The sequence below is a fragment of the Cephus cinctus genome, unplaced genomic scaffold (genome assembly GCF_000341935.2).
Source record: "Cephus cinctus unplaced genomic scaffold, Ccin1 Ccin1_scaffold0475, whole genome shotgun sequence".
Taxonomy (NCBI): domain Eukaryota; kingdom Metazoa; phylum Arthropoda; class Insecta; order Hymenoptera; family Cephidae; genus Cephus; species Cephus cinctus.
Window position 1 is genome coordinate 1981 of NW_014333151.1, and position 27865 is coordinate 29845.

A 27865-nucleotide genomic window follows, 5' to 3' on the forward strand; every position below is an offset into this window, starting at 1 on the left:
AAAAACTGTACGCTTGATGTTTCTTGCAAAATGTGTATAATATATTTTTATTAAAAAAAAAAAAAAACTGTTTTTTTTTTTTGTTTCTTACACCTCCATCACCCCATATCTTCTCAATAATTTATAAAGCATTAAGCGTATTCCGCTGTACGTTGTTCTTATTCGACGCTGCCGTACACCTGCAGGGATTTTCACTTCGCTGAGATAAAGACATTCTTCAGAGACGATCTGAACCCTGATTACATCATTGTTCGGAGAATGTCACGCGGCTTGGGAAACGGGCAGAATCGGGGACCAGGCCTTACCAATTAATCAGGATACGTTTTTACGACTTAAAGCAGATTCGCGTCAAGAATACGGTAATAATCGAAAATGTATCATGCGCTACAGCTTTATAATATACATAAGGTGTCTTACAAAATACGGTGTTCCATTTTACCACGGGTACACTTTTCTCCTTAGGATAATTAAAAAGTTACCGACCGGCGGTCAATGCATAATTACCGACCGTGATAGGCCCCTGGAGGCACGCAACGCCGCTGCTACTGAGTTTCGGGCCTTAGGACCAGGTCCGCATGGTGGGGGAGCAACAACATAGGTTGGCGGTGGGGAGAGCCGACCACATAGGCGAGGGGGTGACGCCATAGTGCGGTACGGGGGGACACAGCGCGATGCGCTCTATGACTCATCGGGACAGTGGTGGGGGTTTGTTGTGACAACGAGAAGTGGCTTATAACTACTGCGGTGAATGAAAATCCTCTTGCTAGTAATAGGCAAATCGCACGAGGAAGTGGCATTAGTCAAAGAAGTGTATTACGAATACTTCATTCACACAAATTTCACCCATATCACCTTTGACTGTATCATGAACTTCATGGTACAGATTTCGAAAACCGTGTAAAATTTGGCCAGTGGGGACTGAGGCAGTTGAACATTGACGGAGAATTCTTTAATAAAGTATTATTTACCGATGAAGCTTCGTTTACGAATCATGGCCAGATAAATTTGAGAAACATGCACTTTTGGTCTGTTGAAAATCTGCGATGGTTACGGACAGTAGACAAACAAAAACCATGGTCCGTCAATGTTTGGTTCGGAATGTTAAATGGTCGAATAATTGGGCCCTATTTTATCAACGGCACTTTAAACGCAGAGAAATACACATCATTTTTACGAGAACCGTTGCCAATTCTTTTGGAAGATACTTTCAGCAGAAAGTAGGATGGAGCAGGGAAGGCAAATCTTACAAATTCAGCGGTTTTACCTGCTTGCGTGAATCCTAGAATTTTCAGTTCACACGTTTCGGCACGTTCTTGGTGCGATAAGACCGGAAGCTAGCTTCCTCACATATTGCTGGAGTCGGCATCTCCGAGATCGCGTGGTTTCTCTGTTGCATATATGTGTGTGCGAGATCCAAATTCAAAAAGGCACGGCACATGACATATGCAGGGTGTCCCAAAATTCAATAATAATCTCCACGTAGCGAGAATCAGGATCAAAAGCAGATTACAAAAATGACCTTCCTTTTGTTCAAAAGTTCATAGTTTTTAAACGGGACCCGGTCAAAGTTCACCAATCAGAATGTGGTGACAACGGAAATGACAAAGATATGCAAACTTAGAGTTTTCTTCCTCGTTTTTGTTTCTCGGTCACAGTAATGACAGTGAATTTAGTTCCCCATGCATACTAGATAATACGCTACCCGATGGGCTTTTGTTTTTAGCTGATTGATGAGAATTAAACAGAGAATGCGAAGTCCCAGTTACACGATGATGAGTTCTGCAGTTCCTTTACGTAATGCTGGAAAGTACGGGAAAATGTCCCGAAAAAAGTACCGAAGAAAGTTCCGGAAAATGTACCGGAGAAATTATGAGCGAGGAACACCAGGGCATGTAGGAAATGAACGAGTTACGTTTGTACCTCGAAGACGACGACGACTTCCAGATTTGGGAAAAAGCTTCTTTATACACGACAGATCTCCCGTAAATCTACCATCGATCTATCGTGAACCTGACGTAGACCTGTACCAGGCTCTAGGATTATGATTGAATTTTCATATAAATTCTAATCAGATCAATCAACAAGATAGTCCCATATTACACAATCCTTCTACCTATGAGGACGTGCTTAGATATTACGTGATACAAATGCACTGTTCTATGAATGTTTATTTTTATTTAATTACAGTCAGTACGTCTCGACTCAGAAAGGAATATTGTAAAGTTATGTTTGAGTGTCAAAGTATGTCTGACGGTGTTTCAGAGACTAGGTGGTTCGTATAACTGAGACTTCGCATTCTCTGTTTAATTCTCATCAATCAGCTAAAAACAAAAGCCCATCAAGTAGCGTATTATCTAGTATGCATGGGGAACTGGATTCATTGTCGTTACTGTGACCGAGAAACAAAAGCGAGGAAGAAAACTCTAAGTTTGCATATCTTTGCCATTTCCGTTGTCACCACATTCTGATTGGTGAACTTCGACCGGCTCCCGTTTAAAAACTATGAACTTTTGAACAAAAGGAAGGTCATTTTCATAATCTGCTTTTGATCCTGATTCTCGCTACGTGAAGATTATTATCGAATTTTGGGACATCCTGTATAATTGCGGATATTGATATACATTAGATATACATATGCGGACGTTGAAATGAGAAACAGGTAACATTTTTTGAAAATATCGTAGGTATTGGAGTAATTTAGTGTAACGGATTATGCATTGCCTTCAAGGGGTAGGCAGATTCCTGCAAATTATAAATTAGTTTGTTGATTCTAAAAAATTTCATATAGAAGCAGTGCGATGGATTGGACTACTAGGTGCTGTACGTTAGTAGCTTTTATCACCTCTTCGTCTCTTTTTCAGAATTCTATAACAAAGTTTGGAGCTTATCGGCTCATTGACTCACTTTTGCTTGCGGATATCCCTGTCCCTCTGGTGGCTGTATTACATGTATTGTGACGTATTTTTCGCGATCAAGCCTCGTCGGGAGAAGAGAGACTGACCGGCGCACAACTTACGCGATTCCTTCGCGTTCCAGGCAACCCAGGGCTAACACATACGAATTCGAAATAATACCTGCGGTATTGTTGGGCGCCAGCTTCCAAAACGGGAACCACGTATACTTCGGTTCTAGTCGGTCGTTCAGGCCTCTATTGGCTAACTCGGCACCGCGGAGGCGTCGGGGATCTTCAAGAGTAAGGACAACTTCAACAAAAGGAATACTCCGGCTTTTTGGGTCAACAATAACAAAATCGATCTTTTATTTTGTGCGACAGATTCTTCGAGCCCTACGCTGGGCGCCAACCAGTTGTGACGTCAGCGGGGAATCGCGATGAATAAATATTTTCATATGGTTCGATACACTTAAACTTCTTCCGGACAATTCGTTATCGGTTCAATTACATACAATCTCAATACTTGAGTCGATTCTACAATTTAACGCGATCTAGTCGCGACACTTCGAAAACACGACCTCAAGGACTATTTCGTGTCTCTCGGCAACACGTCCCTCACGTGAACACGATACAATGAAATTCGGAGATCTAACACTCTATTGCCGAGAGAACTTATCATTCACACAGAGTCGTATTCCATTCGCTTCACAAACGCGCGATAAACATGTCCACTAGGGGCAACATATTTACGCGACAACAGTCCCTTGCCGATCGGGGGAATCTCGTACTCCTAAACGAACGCGATTCTACGAGTGAGAACATCTCCCACGTGCTTATAGGCACCAGTCAAAACGTACAAACGCGGGGTGTTACGAGATTTCGTCGCTCACAAAAATTAGCAAATCGCTTCCCGAAATCTCTTTGTCTCTTCGCTAGGGAGAATTTAGCCTGTAACCGCAGCCTCGAATGATGTCCGGATTCTTCACAGAAGTTAACCCCGGAAAACTAAACGGTTCCAAAAACACGACTAGCGTCGTCGACAGTCCAGGCAAGAAGAAGGAAGTTGCCTTCCCTTTCGATCGTAATCACCAGCACCCGAGACTATCATCCTCTCCCATATTCGCAACCACCGCTGATTGGTCCTACAGCCCCAATCAGAAATCTCCGATATGACACCACGCGCTACAATTCAAATACGTCTTCGCGACAATTCATACGATTCGGGAACAGCGATTACTGGCTGTCCCGCGATGGGCTCCGTCGTCCCAGAGGAATTCGCAACGATTCACCAGGCGTCCCTGGATTTCCAGTTCGCGAGTCTTCGTTCCGTTCGTCGATAGCAGTGGGCCTCCGTCATGAGTTGTGGTGCGTTACAGGTGCTCCGTCGTTCGTAGGTCCATGTCACGCGGAATGAGTAATAGCTCCCTGCTAGTTACTCGATACGCGTAGACCTGTTCATTTAGCTCGGGTGATAACGTGCGTAGAGTTGATCGAAGTCGCGAGGTGATTGGTGCGGAGAGCTACAGCGCGCGCAGCTCGGGCCCTACCGGCGTTCTGACGTCACTCAACCTTTCGTCCTCGTTCCTCCCACGCTGATGATCCCTCGCTGGTTTTTCTCGAGATTCGGTAAGACCGCGAATACAATATTCGCAGCATAGGACATAGCAAAAATCAAAACAACCGAATCAGAAATCTACCAGTTCATAACTTCGTTAACCCTTGAGGTGGTGGCATCTTGCCCGGATTCTTTTATAATTTGCGTTTTCCCGCGTACCACTACAGTTCCCGCCGAGGTCCTGACGGGGTAAAATCTACCACGTCACAATGTATAAGTTCCTTTATTTTATGAAAACATACCAACAGTAAACTGCACTTATGGTGATTTTGTATAATCCAAAATAATTTTGGGGTGATTTACCCCCATACAAATTTTTTGACAAGTTTGAGAAAATCACATTTTTGATCTCTCATTGTGAGGAAATTTTTCTAGTTGGTTTCATTGTGAAAGATACCGCTGTTATATGTAAAATAATTAAATGGGTGTTTAGTACCTCAATTTTCGGAAGCGGTTTTCACCCCCAAAAACCCAATTTGGGCCGATACGAAAAAACACGTGTCACTTAGTTTATCGAGTACTACAACATATGTGAGAATGAAGAAAATCGGTGGCGGACACCTACCACGGTTTCTTTGTCAGTACAGCCGTGCACCTAATACGTATAGCGTAGCGGCACAAACGGGTAAAAACGAGAATCAGCAACCTATCGCAGATTTGAGCTAGCTTAAAAAATGACGCAGTTACTCTTTCAGTGAATTTTGAAAATCCTATATCTCCACAAGCCTTAGAATGCGTGCGAAGAAAAACAGTACGAACGGGTACAAACGATAGAGAATCAACATCCTTTCGCAAATTTGGGCTAGCTCAAAAAATGGCATAGTTACCTGCTCAGTGAATAGTGAAAATCCTGTATCTCCGCAACTATTGGGATACAAATGAAAATAAAAGTGGTACAAAAGGGGTAGAATCACGAGGCATTTTAAAAATTATTATTCTTTAAGTAGGGTACCAGGTTCACATAGGGGCCGCATCAGCTACCCTACAGAGAAAACATAAAGCAGCAGCAGCAGAACTGACATACCGCGCTAATAGCACCAATAAAAGAAGCGGCATTCCTTATTTCTCAGATTATTTCAGTCTTGACTAGTGCATACGACAGAATTCGTTTTTACTTCGCCTGCTTTTGTTTTCTATACCATAGTGCAGAGTCTTTAGAATTCCAATAGATTTTTACGCTTTTATGTAAGCAATTTCTTCATTCTTCTTTCAACATACCACCATATTTAATTTTTAAAATGGTTGTATAGAATCAGTCAATGTCAATATATTAAGTCATTCATAACTACAGTTTAAGTATTTATTACTGCGTCAACAAATTGCGACGTGTTCTGACGTTTGATAGATAAACAACAACTTTTTTTGTGATTTAGTTATCGATCAACAAAGAGGCATATCATCTATTACTGATATTGAACAGTGGGAGTTCATAAAAATTCATGTACTCGGTGGGGCTACTGCTTCCGAAATTCATCGGCTGCTGCATAAGAGTACTGGCAAGACTGCGTACTCTCTGTCTACGGTAAAATTTTGGGTGAAGCGTTTTCAAGAAAATTAGTGGGATGCTAGCGAGGGCAGAGATGGGACTCACCATTTTCACCCTGATCGCGATCAATGTATTGCAGCTGGAACTTGAAGACAAAAGATACTGGTTGGAGATGGAGCTTTCCGAGGAGTTGGACATTCCTCACTCTACTATTTGTAGAATTTTAACTGATGATTTAAAATTAAGTAGGAGGGAGGAGTTAGAAGTAGGTTTGACCAGAGAAATAGAGGAGGGCAATATCGCAGGCAGATGTACAGAAGCTTGAGGAGCGCTCAACCCGTGTGGTAGAAACAGAAGGACAGTACTTACAAAATTAGTGTTAATAAGTTTCTGTTGCTATTCATTTCAATAAAATAATTAAAAACACTTAGACAAGTTTGAATGAATTAACCTAATAGTTTCTATGTAAAAAAAATGTATGGCGAGGAGAAATCGCGCGAACTGCTAATCAGCGAAAAATTTCAAACGTTAGATAATTATGGTAAAATTTTTCCACCCAAACATGAAGTTTTTAAAGCGATTGCACATACAATGTTGCAATATGGTTCGTCTATCAGTCTGAAACATGTTTATACGATCATCAGTGAAATTCACAGCGACTTACGTCGTGCTGTAATGAAGGCATTTTCCATTGAAATTGTTGAATATTGAGTATTGTATGTACATTTATATCGTATGTTTGTATACATGCTTCCCTCTCCACTCCGAGAGACCTTGAGTTAATCGCAAAGAGCCTATAGAATAATACCTTGCAGTAGCAGTCTCATTATAGGATGACAAGGAGGACAATGCGACAAACATCGATTTTGTATTTAATATGATTCTAAATAAATATATCAAGAAAAGAATAATCTAATCATTTGATCTGAATATTATCAGAAATTAATAAAGATCCCGACATAACAATCGATTCAAGTTTTAATATTAAAAACATGACATCCTCAATGTGAAATAAAAAATTTCAACTCGTCATTTCAGCAGATCAGTGGAATAAAATCAAGTTTAGTAATACAAAATCAAAAATATATGACTGGCGTACATACATATAGAGTACTTAAATATAATAAATGGACACACGCTTGTGCTGAAAAGATTGGGCAGAAGGCTAAAATTCCGTACGGATTAGTCATTAAACGGGCTTAGATTTTCTTAAATACTGATTTGAAATATTATTCAATTTTTAAGTGCAAGGATGTGAGAAGTTAACCCCCCATATTTGAAAATTTGAGATTTTTAGTGCTGTTCTGCATTGTTTTAAGTTTGTTCTATAAATCCAGAAAAATAACTTTCTAAAATATTTCTCTTAGCGATAAAGCGAAAAAAAAAACACTTTCTTTTCCGAGCCCCCCACTTTTCGAAAATAGAACTCTTGCCGGTTGTTCCAGGTTGTTCTCACTGTTCCAAAGTTACAATATATCACTAAATGAAAAATACACTAATGAGAACAAAAACTGTTTTTCTGATAATTTAGCCAACGAAATTTGATGTTTTGATAAAATTAAATGTTATTCTGCGTTCTTCTTTGTCTATGGATGATTGTTCCAGATTTGTATAATCATCGGCTAGTCGCAAGTTCGTTACGAGGAGAAAACTTTGTATAGTTGGTTCACGAGATGTAATACTAGACTCGCATAGTAAGGATATGATTTAAAGCATCAATACTATTTCGGCAGCCGTCGGAAGTACAAGGTAGAAGCGTGGAGTCAATGCCCCCCGTGCTATTATTACGTTCGAAATACGATTTTTGGAGCAATTCATTTTTTCGATTGCAAGTGATTAAATACATAAAGGTGAATGCAAATAATCAATATCTGAAGACAAACGTGACAAACGGCCCAGGTTTGAAAAGCGACAAAGATGTAACTTATGCAAGAGAAATGAAGACACTAAAACGTTCTTACAGTGTCCAACGTGCAGATACTCCATGTACGACAAGCACAGAAGTTATTTATGCAACGATTGTGGCTATGGGGTAAAATAATACGTTTATCTACACATTTATATCTTTCTCTAATCTTTTTACAATTTTATAAAACAAATTAGTATAATAAACCATAAAATAGCTCGTACTTTATTTTCCCCCAAAATGCCCCCTTCATTCTTCAAAGTAAATATACTTTTTGAAAATCATGTAAAACCCAATATACCAACCACAAAGAGACATCTTTACAGATTCAAACGCCATTTGAATTTTTGAAAAATCTCTAAAAACAAAGAAAGTAGAGCATTTTTTATGAAAACACGTCATTTTTCCAAATTATTTTTTCGCGGGTCTTTTTAACATATTCGAAATAAAATTTTCAAGTTTATTCCTGCACACATTCAAAAAGAACGGTTTGGTATGCATTCCCAATTTTGCTTCAACCATTTGAAGGATTCTAGAAATTTCTGCAGCCCTTTAAAACCGCTGGGGTCTAATAGACCCCGTTTTATTATTACGTGATTCTCGAGAGGTGCTGCTATAGAGGGTTAACTGTTACAAAAACACATTGAACTCGTGACAACAAAATACAAAATGTGTGATATACAAAATATATACAGTAAGACCCCGCTTAATGCTGCTCCGCTTAACGCTGTTTCAGTATAACGCGGTACCATTTGAATTCTTGAAATCGTTTGAAATGAGTATGAAATGAGAAATGTTTAAATTTAAAATTAAAATTGAAACTCTTCGCATCCTCATATAAGGACTTCGTACACTACTTACGATTCAGAGGAAGCAAATTGCAAGTTTCAACTTGCAGCTTGTTTAACGTGAGTCCCCATGCCTCTCACAACTTGGGGTGTTCATACTGTAGAGAACGCATGTAAGGATAAATCTCTTGCATGATCTCTTCGGGCCTAATATTTTTGAATTGGCTGAAATTCAAAAACTTGAAGATATGTATAATCAGATCCGTTTTACCAATCTCCGCCAAATTTGAGACATATTACGGCTAAATGATACTCTATACTTTTCGAAAATTGGAGCTCAATTGGTCAAAGTTGACGGGAGTTATATTGATAAATTTAATTTTTCGAAAAATTCAAAATATCATAAAATCAAAACTTCTCGATCGATTCGGTCCAAATGCAATACCAACCAACCCTGGATACATATCTCTTTGTTAAGAACTATTTAGACGATTATCACAAAATTTGCGATCGCTAGAGTGCAAACGTCCTTTTTTTGGAAATTTGAAAATGACATCAATTTTGAGCCACAGCTTGAATCATGACGATAATTATAGTCAATGAAGGGATTATAGATCTGCATATGCCTGCATAATTGGGAGGCTGTAGCTAAAACCGTCTCGAGTTATACACGTTTGAATTTTGGGCATCCGGACATTTTCTCGAAACGTGTTTTCTCGATGTTTGGGCACATGCTGAACATGGTGACATGAAAATCTCGACAGGAAAATTTTCCACCGTCACATAGCTTCCTCTATGAGGAAGCAAAAACAAAAAATATCAAATGAGGAAGAACCTTCCTCGTCACAAACATGACATCTTTACTCGAATTTTTTTTATTTTCATGAATGTTTTATGAATGAAAATGGACATTAGCAATAAATAAGTCTATAATTGATGTAATAAAAAACTATTTAACAATGAATGTTACAAAATAAAACAAAAAAAGAACTGATAAATTTTCTTATTCTTTGTTCTGTTTCACTTACCCCCATTATTTACGTGTTAAGATGACCTCGTTTAATGCTGTTTCGTTTAGCGTTGAAACTTATCGGAACGTATCCCCCGCGTTAAGCAGGGTCTTACGGTATATCCCTCCAAAACAGTTTTTGTTCTCATTCGCGTACCTTTCATTTAGCGCAATTGTTACTTTGGAAGAATGTTTTGAACAATCAGAACAACCTGGAACAACCTGAAACAACCAGCAGAAGTTTGATTTTCCAAGAGTGGGGGACTCAGAAACAAAAGTGTTTCTTTTTTCGCCTTACCGCTAAGGGAAATTAAGGGTGGTCTTTCAAAGGTCTCCGTACAGTACGTTACATTTTAAATATTCGTTTATATATTCCTAAAGAAATCGAAATAATAAATTCCTATTAGAGGTAAATAAACGGTATTCTATCCACTAACCAATGAACACAACACAGCACATATTTCTTTTCAATTAAAGAAAATGGAAACGAAAAAATACGAAAGGTGCGAAAATCTCATTGCGAAAGTCTGCGTACGGCGCACCATTAATACATTGTATGTATTTGTTTACTTTAAATGTAACGTTCGGACTAATTTTGTTTTCATTTCTACGCACTTGTATTTCTACGTAAAAACGTATTTCTAAAGTAATGGGGAACTAGACCAATTTTTTTCTTTTTTCCTAATTGTGGTACCATAAAAACTGTGAATATTGATGGCTTACGTAAATATTATGCTTACATTTGTTAAAAAGTGATATTAAAAATCGTGTTGCACAAATAGCAGTTCAAACGCACTGTTGAGTCACGTGACAAAATGACCGTCAAAACCATCGACATATAGTACTGGACTGCTCACTGTAGCCGCAGAAAGTGTAACCGGGAATAGAAAGAGAGAGTAAATCGTAAGGACCGTTCTGTTCTTCTCGTAGGCAGAAACGGAATCAGGAATAAGGGAACCTCACGCAGTAAAATGTATGTTTCATGATGAACTTTATTTATATATTTTATAAGTAAAAGAATTGATTTAATCTTATGTTAACCATAAAATTCAAGGTTATATTTCTACTTTACTTACTGGTGAAAGCTTATTGTGTTGGGCTCAGAAAACAGGTCTCGCGAAAGCCCACACTTAAGACAGCGAATCACCTTTTTTTTTAGTAATATTGAATTTTGATAAACACTTCTGTCTCCATGATTCGACTGTAACAACGTACATTATACATGTGCGGAGTAATCTTGCACATGGTTCTTATTTTGCATATTACAGTCCTGAACCCCGTCCATCCAGAAAACTTTCGACCAATAGAAAAATGATAGAAACGGACAGAACGGTCCTTACGTTTTGCTCTCTCTTTCTATTCCCGGTTACACTTTATGCGGCAACAGTGAGCAGTCCAGTACTATATGTTGATGGTCACAATCTCATATTCGGTACTGCCGTCTTGCGGATTAGTGAGTAAACTTTAAATAATAACGTCTTATGACGCCGACCATGCGTCTCCAACTTGCGAAGCTCGAATACGGACTTTTCTCATTGGCTATTTGGCTATAAAATAAACTCTATATAAGGAGATAAAGTTGTGACATCACGGCCAATCACAAATTGTTTTCGCTCCAGCACTTTATAGCAATATTTTAGCAAATTTTATTATCGATTTTCTTAATATTTTAGTAATAAATAAATTATCTAATCAGCGTTTTGGCATTCTACGATCACATTCTAGCAAACTACTTAGACAGTTTTTGAATTCCCGTCACAGTCCAGTTCCCCATTAGATCAGTCAGTCAGACTAAAGCTTCAGTGACGGTAAAACACAGTGAAAATGATGGAACGCGGTCGGAAAAAAGAATTAACAATTGCTGAAAGGGAAATTATAATCCAATTACAAGAAAGTGGAAAATCATATGGAGAAATCGCCGATACTCTGTCGAGACGTTGTTCAACTATTCAACGAGTCGTAGAAAAGTATAATAAAGAAAATATCTTACACAGGAAACCGAGGAAGAGAAGTCGAAGAAGATCGGAAACTCAGAAAAGAAGTTTATACTTCGTAGGTTGAAAAAAGACAACACGGTGCGGCTTAAGGAGTTACATGAGTTTGGAAATTTCAAAAAATCGATTTTAAAAAAATTTTATCTAATAGTATGCCACGAATATTTTTCCAAAATTTCAAGTCAATCAGAGTAAAACAGTAGGAAAGAGAGCCTTTGGAAATTTCTCTCATAAGGCTCAGTCGACATGTATATCGAGACTTTATTGAGATATTGTTTAGTCTGTTTCTCAAAACTCTATTTTTTAAGTCGGTGGACACGATTTCTCAAACATTAATGCACCGATTTTATTGAAATTTTGCACACTTCTTGTAGATATGATTGTCTAGTGATTACACGAAGGTTTTTCTTCTTCTTTGATCAACTTATTTTACAAAGTACAATACGTGGTGTAGATTGTACCGAAAATTGTACATTTTGTATACAGCACTGCCAAACATTCAAATTTTAATTTTTTTTTAAGTCCTTCGTTCAATCATGAGCTATACTCACCTACTAACAGAAGATATTTGGTTTTCTGATTTCAAATAAAGCTATGATGAATTATCCTGACCACCGCGAGGATACTTTTTTCTAAGGGGTGTCCGAAAAACGAATCCCAACGGCTGAATTTTAAAAATTTCAGAATGAAACTTTTAGAAAATATTATTTAAATGTTACTCTTTTATATGCTTTAAAGTTTGATTTGAATAATTCATTTATTATATTGAAAAAACATTAGAGAAAATATGCTTCTTTTCAGCCTTCGAAACCCATGTAACCACTTCCTTTATGATAGTTACAAGATTAAAAACATATTTTGGTACTGATGTGCATCATTCAACTGTGTCTAGAGTGCTCCATCAATACCAATATCGAAGTTTCGTGGCGAGAAAAAAGCCGTACATCTCAAAAAAAAAAAAGGCGATTATAATTTGTAAAAGATTACGCGAATACAGATTTCGATTTTTGGTCTACGGTGCTGTTCTCTGATGAAAGTAAGTAAGTTTAATATTTTTAGCATTCATAGAAAAAAAATTAGTGTGGAAAAAACCAGGAAAAAAACTGTTAGCAAAAAATTTACAAGCCACTGTAAAATACCGGGGTGGTGGAGTTTTAGTATTGGGGGGGGGGGTCCCGGAAATTTGAAAATAATCGACAATATAATGGAAAAAAAATGATTTATTTAAATATTTTGAAAGAAAACGTGAAAGACAGTGCAGAAAAACTTGGCCTCGGCGACAATTTTTACTTTCAACATGATAACAATCCTAAACATACAGCTTATTTAGTAGGACAATGGATAATATATAACATCCCTCATATTCAAAAGACTCGACCACAATCCCCTGATCTCAATCCGATCGAACATTTGTGGACAGAACTCGAAAATAGAATTAAAAAACACGATAACAGTAGCAAGGTCCAGTTAAAATAATTATTGCAGCAAGAATGGAGAAACATCAGCCCTGAGTTCACTCGAAAATTAATAGAGACCATGGTTCGAAGACTTAAAGCAGTAATTAATGCCAAAGGATGGCCAACCAAATATTGATATCGTTTATAAATAATCGAAGTGTTAGCTGTACGCAGATTTTTACAAGAGGATTTTCGGAGCTTTTGTATTTTTTTTGTTTCCATTTTCTTTAATTGACAAGAAATATGTGCTGTGTTGTGTTCATTAGTCAGTGAATAAAATACCATTTATTTACCTGTAATAAGAATTTATTATTTCGATTTCTTTAGGAATATATAAACGAATATTTTAAATGTTACGTACCGTACGCAGATTTTTATTAGAAAGTTATTTTTTTTAGAAAAACTTAGAAATTTATTTTTCTGGGACATTTTAGAACAAAGTTAGAACAATGCAGAACAATACTAAAAGTGTGAAATTTCCAAATATAGGGGCGGGCCGCGCTAGTTGACCGTTATTGCACTTTTTGAATAGACTATTGCAAATATCTCAATCAAACTTTAGAACAACGTTATTAGGAATAAGAACAACTTGGAACAACCAACAGAATTCTCAGACCAAGAAACGGAAGGGTAGTTAACTCTGGAACGACCATTCTTTTAATGAACCATTTTCTCCGCTTTCTGGGTGAATGATTACATACCTGACCATGCTCTTTTGGAACAATATTAGAAACAACTAGAACAACCTGGAACAATATTCAAAAATATGATTTTCAATGAAAAGGGGATGTGGCTTATTTCACTTTTTCTCAATTATTACTGCCCTGAAACAAGTTTTTGTGGTACTACTTTGGAACAATTTGGAAAAAATGTGGAAGAAACTGGAGCAACTATTAAATTTTTCATTTATTAAAAAAGGGGAGCTAACTTCACACAGGTAATGAATGTCGTGTAAATTCTAGGGAATTTGCAGTATGATTGGTCGATGATTACCATGAGGAGTGCATGTGATAGGTCAGATAAATGTAAAAATTCAAGTAATGTTCGAATATGAAGGAGATATGTGTGTGGGCGAGGAGAAGAAGAGTAAGAGAGCAGTGTGCATTGGGACATGAAACAAAAAGGAGCTGTAAGTGAGAAATAAAGTATGTGATTAATATGTAAAAGTACACCTGAATTCCTTCATTAAAGAAAAACCTAAAATGAGGAGAGGGAGACATTAACAATTGTAAGTAGTATTATAGAATTTTCACTAAATAATGTGTAATATGTAACGTACATGGTTATATATAAAACTTCAATACTGCGTATGTTGTACTTATTATATTCTTTATAGTTGTTTTAAAGAATCTGCAGCATCACAATAAACTGACAGGAAAAGGGTAAATATGTCCTAGAAGATTTTTACGTGATTCGATCTCAGAGAAGTTGAAGTCGGATCAATAGATAATATACTATTATCCTATATTCAAATCTCAAAAATTATATTTTACAGATAAACTTACTTATACCCTTCTACTTATTTATTAATTTACATTCCCAGAAACAATAGGAAATTACTTAGTTTTGTAATCTTTTAAAATAAGATTACTGTAATATAATTATTTCTTTAAATTATTATTTAACAAAGAAATCAAGATTTAGTCAGAAAAGAGATTTCTGCCATTTAAGCTTTGAATATTTTGAAACTGATGATAAATATTTTTCATTATTAAAATGCTTGATCAAACTCCTGTAGCTCTTACACCACCATATTCAATTTTGTTTTTTATATCTTCTGTGAATATTAGAAAGATGTAAATTACCTATAATAATCCCTATTTAAACAATAATTATTATTGACAATTCTAAATATTTTTACAAAACTATAAATACCTTCTCCTATGATATACTATTCAGCACTTATGCAATATCAATGTTCAGACATCATACTTTTTTCTACTGTAAGTTATACATACAGAGGTATTTTTTAAAATAGAACTTATATATATATATATATTACATGCAATACTCAATACTTGTGATCACTGTGAAAGAATTTGCCAATTTTTTTAAACTACAGCATATGTAGATTAATAAGATAGACACTGAAATACTTACCGATTGTTATCATCATTATCGTCATCGCTAATATTTTCATTGTTTTTATTCTATTGTATCTGATCCATTTTTCTCCCATATTATCGTACTATGTCGCCGTCCAAATTGAATTGTCGCCTCGTAATCAAATGATAATTTGGTTAGTAACCTATCATAATCATTAAATAATTTAAACCGTGAGAAACAAGAAAAGGACGTTGGATTAAGATTTTCTTTCTTTGTTCGCTTGTAAAAGAAAATTACTTATACTGTCTAATAATAGAACCACGAACAAAAAATATGAATTCCCTCTAATTTCAGATAAAGATAATGAATTCAAATAAGACAATAAATATATAACGATATGGATGTTTTCATCCAAATAAAAAAGTTAAAAATTGATTAATATACATTGTTAGTAAATGCGTAATCTATCTATATTTTAACCGTTTTCATTCCAATGAGAAGATATGCAATTTATTCTTTCACCATTTAGGAAATAATTGAGGTAAGTAATTGTAAAAGAAAATACTACAGATCTTAGTAAATGTACAGTGATAACTCACCATTAACACACTCGATATAATAAAGTTCCATCAGATTGAATAATTGCATATATGTATGAACGTGAATATAGAAAAATGTACAACCAACAGTTTTGCAGCTCTAATGAATAGAAGAATATCTCCTGCTTAAAATGCTTTGTGCGTCGTGTTTTAAATAATTGAAAAGAATTCCGCACTCTTAGCACTCACCAGGGTAACATGGTATTTGAATGAAGCACGGGATAAAATCGTTACTGATCGTTACCAAAACCTTATACGTATGTTCTAGAACTACTGTCCGTACCGCTAATATTCTGGTTCTTTTGTTAGATATTATGTGACAGAAAGCAAATTCAGTGACGTTCCTGGAACTCGAATCAAGTTGCTATGATGACAGTATGGAATACACGCTTGCGATTGGATAGATCCAACATCAGAATATGATGTTGTAGCGTCATAGCCAATCAAAAGAGACTCGGTAAAGTGACCCGCCAAGTATGTCAACATAGCGGTAGGCAACAAAAAGACCAAGGTTTTGAGTGTGATTGGTATCGTGGTGCGGAGAACGTGGTGAGGGTACGTCAAGCCTAAACTATAGCAAAATTTTAGTTCCAATCCCGGCGAGTAGACGGCGTCTCGAAAAAAAGTCCAAGCTATCTTGTGGCGCTGCCTATGAGTGGAGATTTGTACTAAAAGAGACTGTAGCGCGCACGGGCAATTTGTGTGCGGGAAACGAGCACCATTTATTCCGAGTGACATTAATAATACGAATAACATTCTAAATAGAATTGATGATAGGGAAATTGTAAGATTTATCACGTGTATCATAGATTATATGTATAATAGAAACGAATTCTAGTATTATAATTCTTATTGCTTTCTATTGGGAATATATATTTTCAGACTGTAAATCACATATGCAAGTGCACATAAATAAATATCAAATCATTTTCTCAAATAACTATGTGTTATTTGTTGTAGACCTTACCTTAATTTTTTAGCGTAGCTTCTCATTTTTTTATTAACAATTTAGGTAAGATGATTATGAATTTAAAGGAAAATCATGCATATGGTCTATCTGTCAATTATGCAGTAGAACGAACGACTTAACTGCGCAAATACAAGTTCCGAAAAAAGTAGGTAAAATAGGTAGTGCTGATCTATAGATAAGGCATTCGGTTAGGAGGCCAGAGATCTGTGGTTTGAGACTCTCTCCCTCGGAAGTTTTTTTTTTCCTTGTTCTGGACATTATAGTTTTTTTTGTTTTTTTTGAAATACAACGTATTAAGGAGGTTGAAGCGCTTCACGCCGGTCAAATCAGTACTCAATATTTTTTATCGTTTTTACAAAGTTTTATGAATTAATTGATTGCAGTGAAGGGCAATGAATTTACAATAATATTACCTGATTAATATCGATTTTCGAACAGATACATTTTTTTCAATTCTTTTCAAAGATTAATCCGTAATTTTTTACCGATTTTAATGAGGCATGGCTCATTTCGTTTCTTAAGTAATCCTTTACGAATTCACTGCCTAAATATTTAATAATATTAACCGTTTAATAATTATAGCCATTTGTTTATAAAGAAATTTTTGTCGGTGGGTAAACAACAGGTTATCATTTTTAAAGGGTTAGCACTATACAATATTCAGACGATAAATCTGTAGAGCGTCGTTCGAGAAACAGAATAAGCTGTCCCGCATTTAAAACGGTAAAGAATTACAGATTATTCTTTGAAAAAACTCAACGAAAACATACCTTCTCGGAATTTAACGTTAATTAGTTAATGTTCTTGTAAATCAACCAGCATTAATGTTTCTCTAGATTAAGGACACATGTAATAATGCAAATGACACTCAACCAATGTTACATAATGCATTAAATTTATAAAAACGATTACTAAAATTTAGCACTAATTTGACCGGCGTGAGACGCTCCAACCTCCTCAAAAATCGAACCAAATATTAATTTTTTTTCTATTTTTATTTATTACTTTATTATAATAAAGGAATCAACAACGATAATCTACGGGCTTCCACAACACCCAAGAGATGCCGTAGTCGATGCGTTCCCATTATTTAACGTAGCGGGTCCCCAGTAGGCCTATACTACGATCGACGATAACAACGTCGGACAAATGATCCATTAAAATAATTAGCGTATAAGTAAATCACAATAACGTAAAAAAATGGTTTGACTGAAAAATCTAAAGAACATGCGCTCTATAGTAAGAAATAAATTTTGTTAATTGAAGATGAATACTAAAATTCTTGACTATATCTCTATTTAACTAGACTAATACTCTGTTGTTTATCTCGATATAGGTATATTACATTACATGCATGCATTTGGCCAAGTAAAAACAAAGAGTACTCTTCTCCAGAAGACGCGGAAAACACATTAGACGAACGTCTAGAATCGATTGAAAGAACTGACGTTCGTTCCTAGAAAGATCGCTTGAGATAAGACGAGTTTAACGGCCAAGTATCCACAATGTTGTGACTACCCCACGCGGCTTTGTCTCAAGTTGAATTTTTCGAAAAAAAAGGTCACTCGTTGCAGGAAAAATCATCACTTCGTTTGAGAATATACATACATATATACATATAATAAGAATGTACAAATGTCAATAATACGTAAAAAATATAAATAACAAGACGTAATAAATATTTTAGTTCTGTTTTATTTCAAACACCTTAGAAATCTGACATATCGATCTAATTATTGTACCAATCATCAAAACCTAACCGTTTCACAAACAGCTTGTTTTCACGTTTCCTCGTTGTCAGTACCTTCTTCACAAGATATATGTATATCGGGGTATTTGACGCTGACGAGTTCCTGTACATAGAAGCTACCTTCAATGGGATGATCTTGGTAGTCCTTGAGATTGTACGTCACCGGATCGGTATTCTTTACTCGAGTTATCTTGAACATTTCAGTTATCCAATTAAGTGTATAGCCTTTCTCAAAAATGTATTTAAACTTGTTAATTCGTACTTTGTTGCCGGCTATAAACTTTGATCGTTTAAGTGTGGATTTGACTTTGAATTTCTTGTACACCTATTGCAGTAATTCCTTCTCGTTACCAGTGTCCGTAACCTGTCCCTTCATACCAATGGTACGATGTCTACTGTTATTGTAAGAGGATACAAGTCCGATAAGATATCCAGCCATCGGTGATTGCTCTGTAGACTAAACTGCATCCACATATTACTTTTTAGAGTACGATTAACGCGCTCGCAGATCGATGCTTTCAAGTTACTGAATATCGAATACAGCCCACACAGCACAGAAATATTTTGTCAACATTGCCAAAAGTTTCCCTTGAAATAATGCAATATTACCGGAAATATATTGAAAATTGTTTAAATATTTCTGGAATGTTGCAGGAACCTTGCAATGTCCGCTCAGCACGTTGCAATCATAATATTGCTATAATATTGCCGGTCAATATTTTGGAAATATCAATGCATAATATTAATAAAATATAACTCAGATAGATAACTGAGAAATAATATAACTGAGAATAAATTCCAATGCCAGCAATGTATCGTGGGTTTCTTTGGGCAGGTTGCCTATACCTCCTTAAATATTACCTCGGTTGTATTTTTAAATACTCTATACAAATGCAATAATTTCACATGTAATTTTTACATGCAGAATACAAAAGTATATATCGACGGCGAAGACGAAAACCGAATAATCGACGGATTAATTATTTACCCGGTCCTACGTTTTTTCAAACGAGTTGCCTTGGCCACCTAGCGGCGCGGCAGCGAACTAGTGTTCGCTCGGATACTCCGAGTCTGGTTAGGGACTCTTGTCACAGATTTCAGCAATATATCAGAAAGTTTTATTTATTATATTGCCCTGAAATATTGTGCAATATTTGACATAAAGACATCAACAACATTGCTGTCAAATTGAAATATTGGAAGATTGTTATAATGTTTTCGAAATATAGTGTGCTGTGTGGGTATTTTAGAGTCTAAAATTCTGCCAGAATCACGGTGGCGAAATTGGTAACGCGCAACGCTAAGCCCCTGGAGTTCCCGATTTAGTAATACCATGTTTATGCATAAGATCCTTAAATTCGGAATTGTAAAACTCTCGGCCTTGGTCAACATGCAATTTCTTCAGGATTCGATCCTTTGCCAGTATAGATCTCATAGCTGCTGTCACATCTTTAGCGTTCGTGCCCTTCGACGGCACGGCCCAAGCAAACTTTGAAAATATATCGATGACGGTGAGCAGATATTTGTATCCATGGTTCTTTCTGGTTTATACTGATATGTCGACGAGATCCGCTTGCCAAGTTTCGTCCAGCCCACGGACGTCAACGTGTCGGCGTTTGTAATTTTTTCTGGAAGGTCTACGAGCTCCGTCACCACCGCTAACTTTTTTCCATCCATTTCCCATCATCCACTCAGCCTGGCGTCCAGCTGGGAAATGATCAGAAAGTTGCGAATAGCCAATTCTTGTCCTGGTTCGATATCAGCTTACAGACATTTCAACGCTTCCTTCGTGGTAGAATCGAGAGATTGAATCATCAAATTGTTGTTATCGATATCATTGCGCATTTCAGCAGTCACTTGTTTTCACTCAGTTTTCATCAGATTCAAGGTCACAGCATCGTTTTCCTCCTCGGGATTGGCGACGTTGTACAGCCTCTTGTTATCAATGTAGTAGTGTCCAGCAGCAGTAAATTTGAATCCAGCACCAGAGAGACTACGATTACTCGTAACTGCGGCCCTGCTACTTAACTGACGTCCAAACACGTCGACGCTCATATTCAAAGTGGCGATCGTGATCGTTTTATCGAATTAATAAATAATATCCGCCTCGCGGAATTCTTCGGTAATCGATACGATTTCGTTGGAGTGACTGGGGTTACCAGCTTCCTGAGACGCAAGGAGCAGGCGAAGGCGGTCTACCAGTTCGTTGAGATCTTCCCAGTACACGTAATCCGGTCGTTTGTCCTTGACAGCGATCATATACCGCGGTACTATACCTTTACCCGTTACAGAGGGCTGTTTTGCAATGACGTTATTAAATTTGAAACTCTTGCTCTTACGAATTGCACCATCAGGTTTATAGAACTTTTTATGTGCATTCGTCATTACCATAATGTTTCTGTAACTGTCCAAGTCATTCTGGGTTACGTTAGTCTTGTCAGGTACCTTCCTGAACAAGAGTTTGATCAAGCCCGTAGCTTTCAGGTAACTCATATTGCGTATATGGATTCGATCACCCTCAAAGCTGATAGGCAAATCGCCTACCATCAATTTGTTCTTTGAGGGTTTACGCTCACCATAGGCGGTATGATGCTTGATGTATATGATGCGATGATGTATCCAAATGCTTTTCTTGATTAGATAGCAACATATCGAGATACTATTGTACAGGATCGTTCTGATTAACGAATAAATCTACGTCATCCTCATCTCCATCTTCTTTGTCAACAAGTTTGCCTTCTTCTTCGTCTTACTTTATTCCATCTTTGATTTTATCCTTAATCTGGTCTTTGATAAGATTATGCGCCGGCTGAGATGCAATCACTAGTTTCTGCAGTGGAATCACTACCGGTTTGAAGACCTCACTCATCGTTTGTTTGACATTTTTTCTACCCAAATTTATCATTCTATGCTTTTTGCAAATCGTATCGCAGACTTTAGCGATTTGACGTAAGATGTCTTTTTGCTCCTGAAGTTTTTTCCCTCGAGCTCGCTGTCATTGTCGATTACGAGGAACCCAAACTTATCATATTTCCAACATGTCGAACACAGATCTTTAAACTGTGAGTAGTAATAGATCCGTTATAGCGAGACCTGAGGGCGTGGTTAAGTAGGGGTGGGGGTGAGTCCCGAAAGTATTACAGTTAAAATTTGTTCGTTTCAAAACTCGACGCCCTAAAAGTTTTACGACTTAAATTTTTTCGTTTCAAAAATGGGAAGTGGAAATTTTTCTGTACGAAAACTAAACGGTAGCAGTAAAACTATCAGACAAAACGATATGTCGGAAAGTAAAAAGGAAAATCAAAGGTAAACCTACATCTTGATAGAAAAAGACGCCGTCCTGTCGCTGAGACAATTTTTTTGTGCAACGAAAATTTTCTGAAACTTTGGAGAAGAACATCATGGGGTTTAACATTTTAGACAAAAGATTTTATGATTTAAACGATTTCTGGTTACAAAATTCAAAGAAAACTTTACCATACGAAAACAAATTGGCGGTGTTAAGTTCTTCAAAAGCTTCTCTCAACCAGCTCATAGGATTTACATTTTTTTTAGGAGCATCAATTTTAAATATTGTAACGTTCCGCCGAGTCTAAATCTTTGGAAGTGTCTCGTTGACTGCTCTACGATTTTAACTCTACGTCCAGGTAACATAGAAGAATCTTCTGCACCTCCACCTATCTGGTGTACTAACGTGGTGTCTTCACCGATGATGTCTTCCAGATCGATCCATAAGTTGTTCTCAGCGTTATTCATGATATCATTATCATGATCAGCTTCTAGAAATCGTTTTATCCTCTCAATTTCGATAGCCTCTTCAATTTCCCTGCTAACGATTCTGTATACTTCTGACTGTATAGCCCCATCGCTAGCATCGTCTAGCAAGCGAAGACATTAATCATTAGTAAGATATGATTTTGTATTATTATACATTTTACCTGCCGAAAACATCTTAAAATGTACTTACTATTATCAATGTGAGTGTTTAAACCCACCCGTTGAATTTTTCTTCCCGCGATATTATTGTCGTTGTTTTCACTGTTTTTTCTTTTTAAATTTATATTACACTCTGCGATAGTGATACTGTAATATCGATAGGGAGTGTCGCTATATCATTATCGAACTCAAAAGCGACGGTGATTTGTATGAGGGTACATTTAGAATAGTGAGGTGGTGGGGGAGAGGGGGGGGGTTGAGGGTGGAGTCGGTAGAATTTGGACATTTTTTTCATACCTGCGAAAATTAGAAGATATTTTCCAACCCTTAAACGGCCATACTTTTTTCATCACCAATGCCGTAAAATTACCTTGAAGAACTTAACACCGTCAATTTGTTTTCGTATGGTAAAATTTCCTTTGAATTTTGAAACCAGAAATCGTCTTAATCATAAAATCTTTTGTCTAAAATGTTAAACCCCATGATGTTCTTCCCCAAAGTTTGAGAAAATTTTCGTTGCACAAAAAAAATGTCTCAGCGACTGGACGGCGCCTTTTTTTTATCAAGATGTAGGCTTGTCTTTTAATTTTCCTTTTTACTTTCCGACATATCGTTTACAACCCTAATTCATTTCATGAACCATATCTTAAAGTCAAACCTAAATTTTACTTAGGTAACTACCCTTACTATTGTGGGTTAAAACTATTTGTCTACGAAACACGTGGTCGTCTAGGACCGTTAGATTGTCTGGCTGAAATGTGAAGGCTCCAGAAATCCTAGCCACTCGTTGCAGTTCTTCTCCAAGATTTCAGAAAATTTTCGTTGCACAAAAAAAATGTTTTAGCAACTGGACGGCGCCTCTGTTTTTTTTATCAAGATGTAGGCTTGTCTTTGATTTTTTTAATTTTTTAATTTTAATTTTCCTTTTTACTTTCCGTCATATAGTTTTGTCTGATAGTTTTACTGCTACCACTTAGTTTTCGTAGGGTAAAATTTCCTTTGAATTTTGAAACCAGATATCGTCTAAGTCATAAAATCTTTTGTATAACATGTTAAACCCCATGATGTTCTTCTCCAAAGTTTCAGAAAATTTTCGTTGCACAAAAAAAATGTCTCAGCCACTGGACGGCGCCTTTTTTATCAAGATGTAGGTTTACCTTTGATTTTCCTTTTTACTTTCTGACTTATCGTTTTGTCTGATAGTTTTACTGCTACCTTTTAGTTTTCGTACAGAAAAATTTCCACTTCCCATTTTTGAAACGAAAAGTTTCAGTCGTAAAACTTTTGGGGCGTCGAGTTTAAAATGAAAAAATTTCATTCGCGAAACTTTTGGGGCGTCGAGTTCGAAACGAAAAAATTTTAACCGTAATACTTTCGGGACTCACCCCCACCCCTACTTATCCACGCCCCTAGGTCTCGCTATAACGGATCTATTACTACTACTGTGCGTAAGTCATATCAATGTTTACTTGGTCATCGTACACATGCTTGAGATTCGTTTCATTCTGCTTAACGGCTCACATACCCCTGCGCGCTATAATAACCGAGTAAATTTGGAAAATTATTATAAAGGTTATATGGTGAAAAAAAATTAAATTGTTGATTGCACATTTTTTTTATTAACTATTCAATTATAAGAAAAAATTAACTTTTTTTTTAATATTAATATTATATTTTATAGGTTTAAATGGATTACTGATTAAAAACAATGGCGCCTCCTTGTCGACATCATAACTTCACAAGAAATTATCCAATCTGCAAAAATAAAAAAAAATCTTGTAAAATAATGTAGTAGGTATAGTCTGAAAGAGGAATTTTTTTTCAATAATAAAGAAATTAAAGTATTTCAAACTTTAAAATGCAATTTAAAGAAAAAAATGAGTATTTAATAATTTATACAAAATTGTCCAGCCAAAAAATGAAAAAAACCTCTCGTCAGACTGTAGAGAAAAAACTTGTGTGATTTAAAAAAAAAGTTCAAAAATATTGAAAATTGACTGAGTTATCGTGCCGATACTGTCTAAAAATTACAATCATATCTCCTACGAGTAATTTGACACTTCGGAGGATGAGGGACTGCACTCCCGACGCGTGACTCTGCGCGATAACGTTCGAGGTCCGGTCGGCTGCCGTCCGAAACTTGTACGAACCTGCATGGGGCAGGGTAGAGAGGGCATCGGCAAGGGGAATGCCGTTTGACATCATCTCTCTCTCTCTCTCTCTCTCTCTCTCTCTCTCTCTCTCTCTCTCTCTCTAATCTACGCGATAAGGTTCAACGTTGGAGAGAAAAGTTCTGGAAACTTCCTGCATTCCGGAGGGCTGCCTACTCGATGCGCAATTCTGAGAGATAACGTTTGAAGTCAAATTGGCTGAGGGTCGACGTCCGAAACCTCCACGAACTTGCACGGGGATAGGAGGGGTTCATCGAAGCTTCTAGAAGATTCTAGAAGGTTTTTTAGGGCGAAGGGTAAGGGGCTGCCTCAAAACGTCGCGGGTGGGGCCGCTGGCTCTAGGAATGATCCTTCGCGATTTAACACGGACACGACCGTCAAAGCTTCTAGAGGATTCTAGAAGCTTCTCGATCGCGCACGATTCTCAGAATCGAACTTCAAATTCTTGGAATCCAACGTAAAATTACTAGACTCCTCCATAAATTCCTAGAAAATAAGGGTCACAGTGACGTCACTTCCGGAAATCGTAGAGCTCACGACCGCAACTTAAGGTATTACTACGGTAAACTCAAAACCGCGTAATCGAGCTGAAATTTATTTTACGTCTAATTTGTATAGCAGTACATCTCTCTACAAATTTTTAACACGATTCACTCATCAATTTACGAGTATTTCCGAGTTAAAGTCAGGACTCGTAACACGTATTCCCTATACCTGGCCAATAAAACGCGCATGGTTCTTTTTATTTCATTTGACTCGTCCGCGTAATTCCGATGAAAAACTAGTATGTGGCAAAGGAAAAAATTAGGAATTTTTTAGATTTTTAGTCAGAACTTTTTACTCATAGGATTTATTGATAGACATGAAAGATGTTCGATATTTATTACGAAATTTCTCGTACGAAGGCTAGACAAAAGAGCGTTACGGTAACATTGCGTTTGAGACTGTATTCGGTGTATACACTACTACATCCAATGTACATTAGTGTGCGCCTATCGATGCAGGGATGGGCGTGTGTGAGTGAACTGTACCAGTTCAAAAGTTGACGCTGGATTTTTCAAATCTTACATTGACACTTTTGTTATTTTTCGGTCCGTAGTAATACCTTAACGTAGGTTTTCTTTTATTTTTAAAAATTCTTTGACAGGGAAAATACGTATTCCACGATGACTGATCCAGCACAGGTTAAAATCAGCCTCATAGCAACACCTACTCACCGGTTAACAGACTATCTTATCAGTTCAAAAGTTGACGCTGAATTGACCAAATCTTACATTGAAATTTTTTTTTTTTTTCGGTCCGTAGTAATACCTTAACACGGACCACGGTCTTACATACAAGTCTTGCAACGAGACCAATTTTTAGTGGTGGGGGTAGTCCCGCTTACTGTCCAAATTTTGTGGTTCTTCGGCGCGTCGCCGCTAGTACAGGTGTGCTCTCCCCCTTTGCCGCTCACGTAACACAAGCTATGACGCGCAAGCTATCGTCCATCTCTGTCGCATACCCCTGTATTGGTGGCGCACCTTGTGTCGTAAATTGGAGTTAGTGAATTTGGACACTAAGCGGGACTACCCCCACCACATTCGTTTCCAGACCTGTATGTAAGACCGTGGCACGGACACCCTCCTTTGAAGGTTCTAGAGTGTCGGTAAATGTCGGTTACAGGAATCCTGGTCCAGAACCGGCCAACTTATACTACTTATTTTGTTCAAGTTACCTTTGCTAGTATGTTCGCGACATACATTTCCGAGAATAATAACTCGGAAGAATCTACTTTGCTTGCTCCAATTATTGTCGAACTTTGCTGGACACTTCTCGGCGTTATTATTTCATTTCTACCCAGTCAGCATACGTCTTCGGGATATCCTAATTCTATTCCGAATGTCCCAAAACTATCCTGACAATCTTAGAATATCTTCGGGATGTCCTGCCTCAGATACAGAATCTTAGTGTTATTGGCCTCCTGTAAGCAGACCTTGCGGGCTGGCTCGCGACGTCATCTACGCTCCGTTTAAACGCGTTCTGATTGGTCGCATTACTGCAACTTCAACCTTGATTATCTCGAAATTTTGATATATGAAATAAAAAATGAAAATACACGTATTCATTAGAATTTGGAAAGGAATGTAATAGTGTTACTACAGTGCGTTTCATAACGAACACCCTGTATATGTATGTACAGAGATGAGTAGGTTAGGTTAGGTTAGGAAACGTTCGCTGATTCATGTACCAATTTATTGGATGTATACGATGTAATATAATACAATATTTGTAGATTAATATTATCATGTATTTCATGAAACTTCAGTTAATTAGGTAAACCAATAAGCATAGTTGATAATTAAAAAAAAAGAGAGGTAAGACGTCAGTTTCGAACCCGAGACTCTCGGACGTTAACTCAGCAACAAGCACGTGTGCTATCGAGTCATTGTGGTGTATTGTTTAGCAAACTTATATTTCTGTAGTTACCCACGTTCGAGAGTTTTTTTTAAGTTTTATTTGCTTACTCTATTATTTCCAGAGCTTCATATGGATATTAAGAGTATTGACTACCTTATTACTACGGTTTATGTAATATCCTGTAAAAAAAAAGGTGCATACAAGTCTCCCCATTTGAGTGTTCACCCGGTTTAAAATCGCGGATGTCGAGGAATACACGAATTCATTCGACCAATCAAAAACGTGGAACTAGTTCGAGAGTCTCGTTCAGGTGGCGCGTCGACGCGCCAAAACACAGCTCCAGATTATCACGCGTAGTATTACTATATATACACGACCAATCAAAAACGTGGAACTGCTTCGTAGGTTTTGGAAGAATTCACACATACAAATCCTGGGTGTAGTCTTCAATTTCCTAACCACTAAACCCCGTTTTCTTCAACGCCACTCAATACATCAGAGATCAGTAGGGAGCACTGAAATATACGTACAGAGATGAGTAGGGAGCAGAGATGAGTGGGGAGATGCACAACAGAGATGAGTGGGGAGATGCACAACGCTATGGTTTTAGGCACGGTCTTTACAGAGATGAGTAGGGAGATTGCCAATGAGCCTGTTGTTGGTGATCGCAATGGATATTAAAAAATGCCATTTTTTGGGACATTTTTTACTACTTTTCTATTCGGCTGAATAATATTTAAACTATCAAAACGTGAAACAGCCTGCCATACGTGCGAGCGTTATCAAATTTGTTTTTAATCAGACCACGGCACGTTAAAACAAAAAATGAAATGGAGAAATGTATC

The 27865-nt window shown here is 37.0% G+C and overlaps 1 protein-coding gene and 1 long non-coding RNA gene across 4 annotated transcripts in view; one reads left to right on the plus strand and one right to left on the minus strand.

Moving 5' to 3' along the window:
* Nucleotides 1-6319, plus strand: part of LOC112494407 — a 7565-nt gene extending 1246 nt beyond the window's left edge. Inside the window, exons 3-4 of the mRNA XM_025085400.1 lie at nucleotides 5882-6030; nucleotides 6134-6319. Coding sequence (XP_024941168.1) covers nucleotides 5882-6030; nucleotides 6134-6319 — 335 coding nt within the window. The remainder of the gene's footprint in view (nucleotides 1-5881; nucleotides 6031-6133) is intronic.
* A 3219-nt stretch (nucleotides 6320-9538) lies between these two features.
* On the minus strand, nucleotides 9539-16216 carry LOC107268131. Of its 3 annotated transcripts, none has more exons than XR_003059802.1 (4): nucleotides 15983-16216; nucleotides 15794-15893; nucleotides 15249-15396; nucleotides 9539-9919 (listed from the first exon to the last, which is right to left on the minus strand). It is a non-coding gene; the product is annotated as an uncharacterized LOC107268131 (long non-coding RNA). The 3 variants fall into 3 exon arrangements; XR_003059803.1 differs by adding an exon at nucleotides 13850-13894 and having other exon boundaries at nucleotides 15794-16216; XR_001537749.2 differs by having other exon boundaries at nucleotides 15794-16216.
* Nucleotides 16217-27865: the final 11649 nt, after the last annotated feature.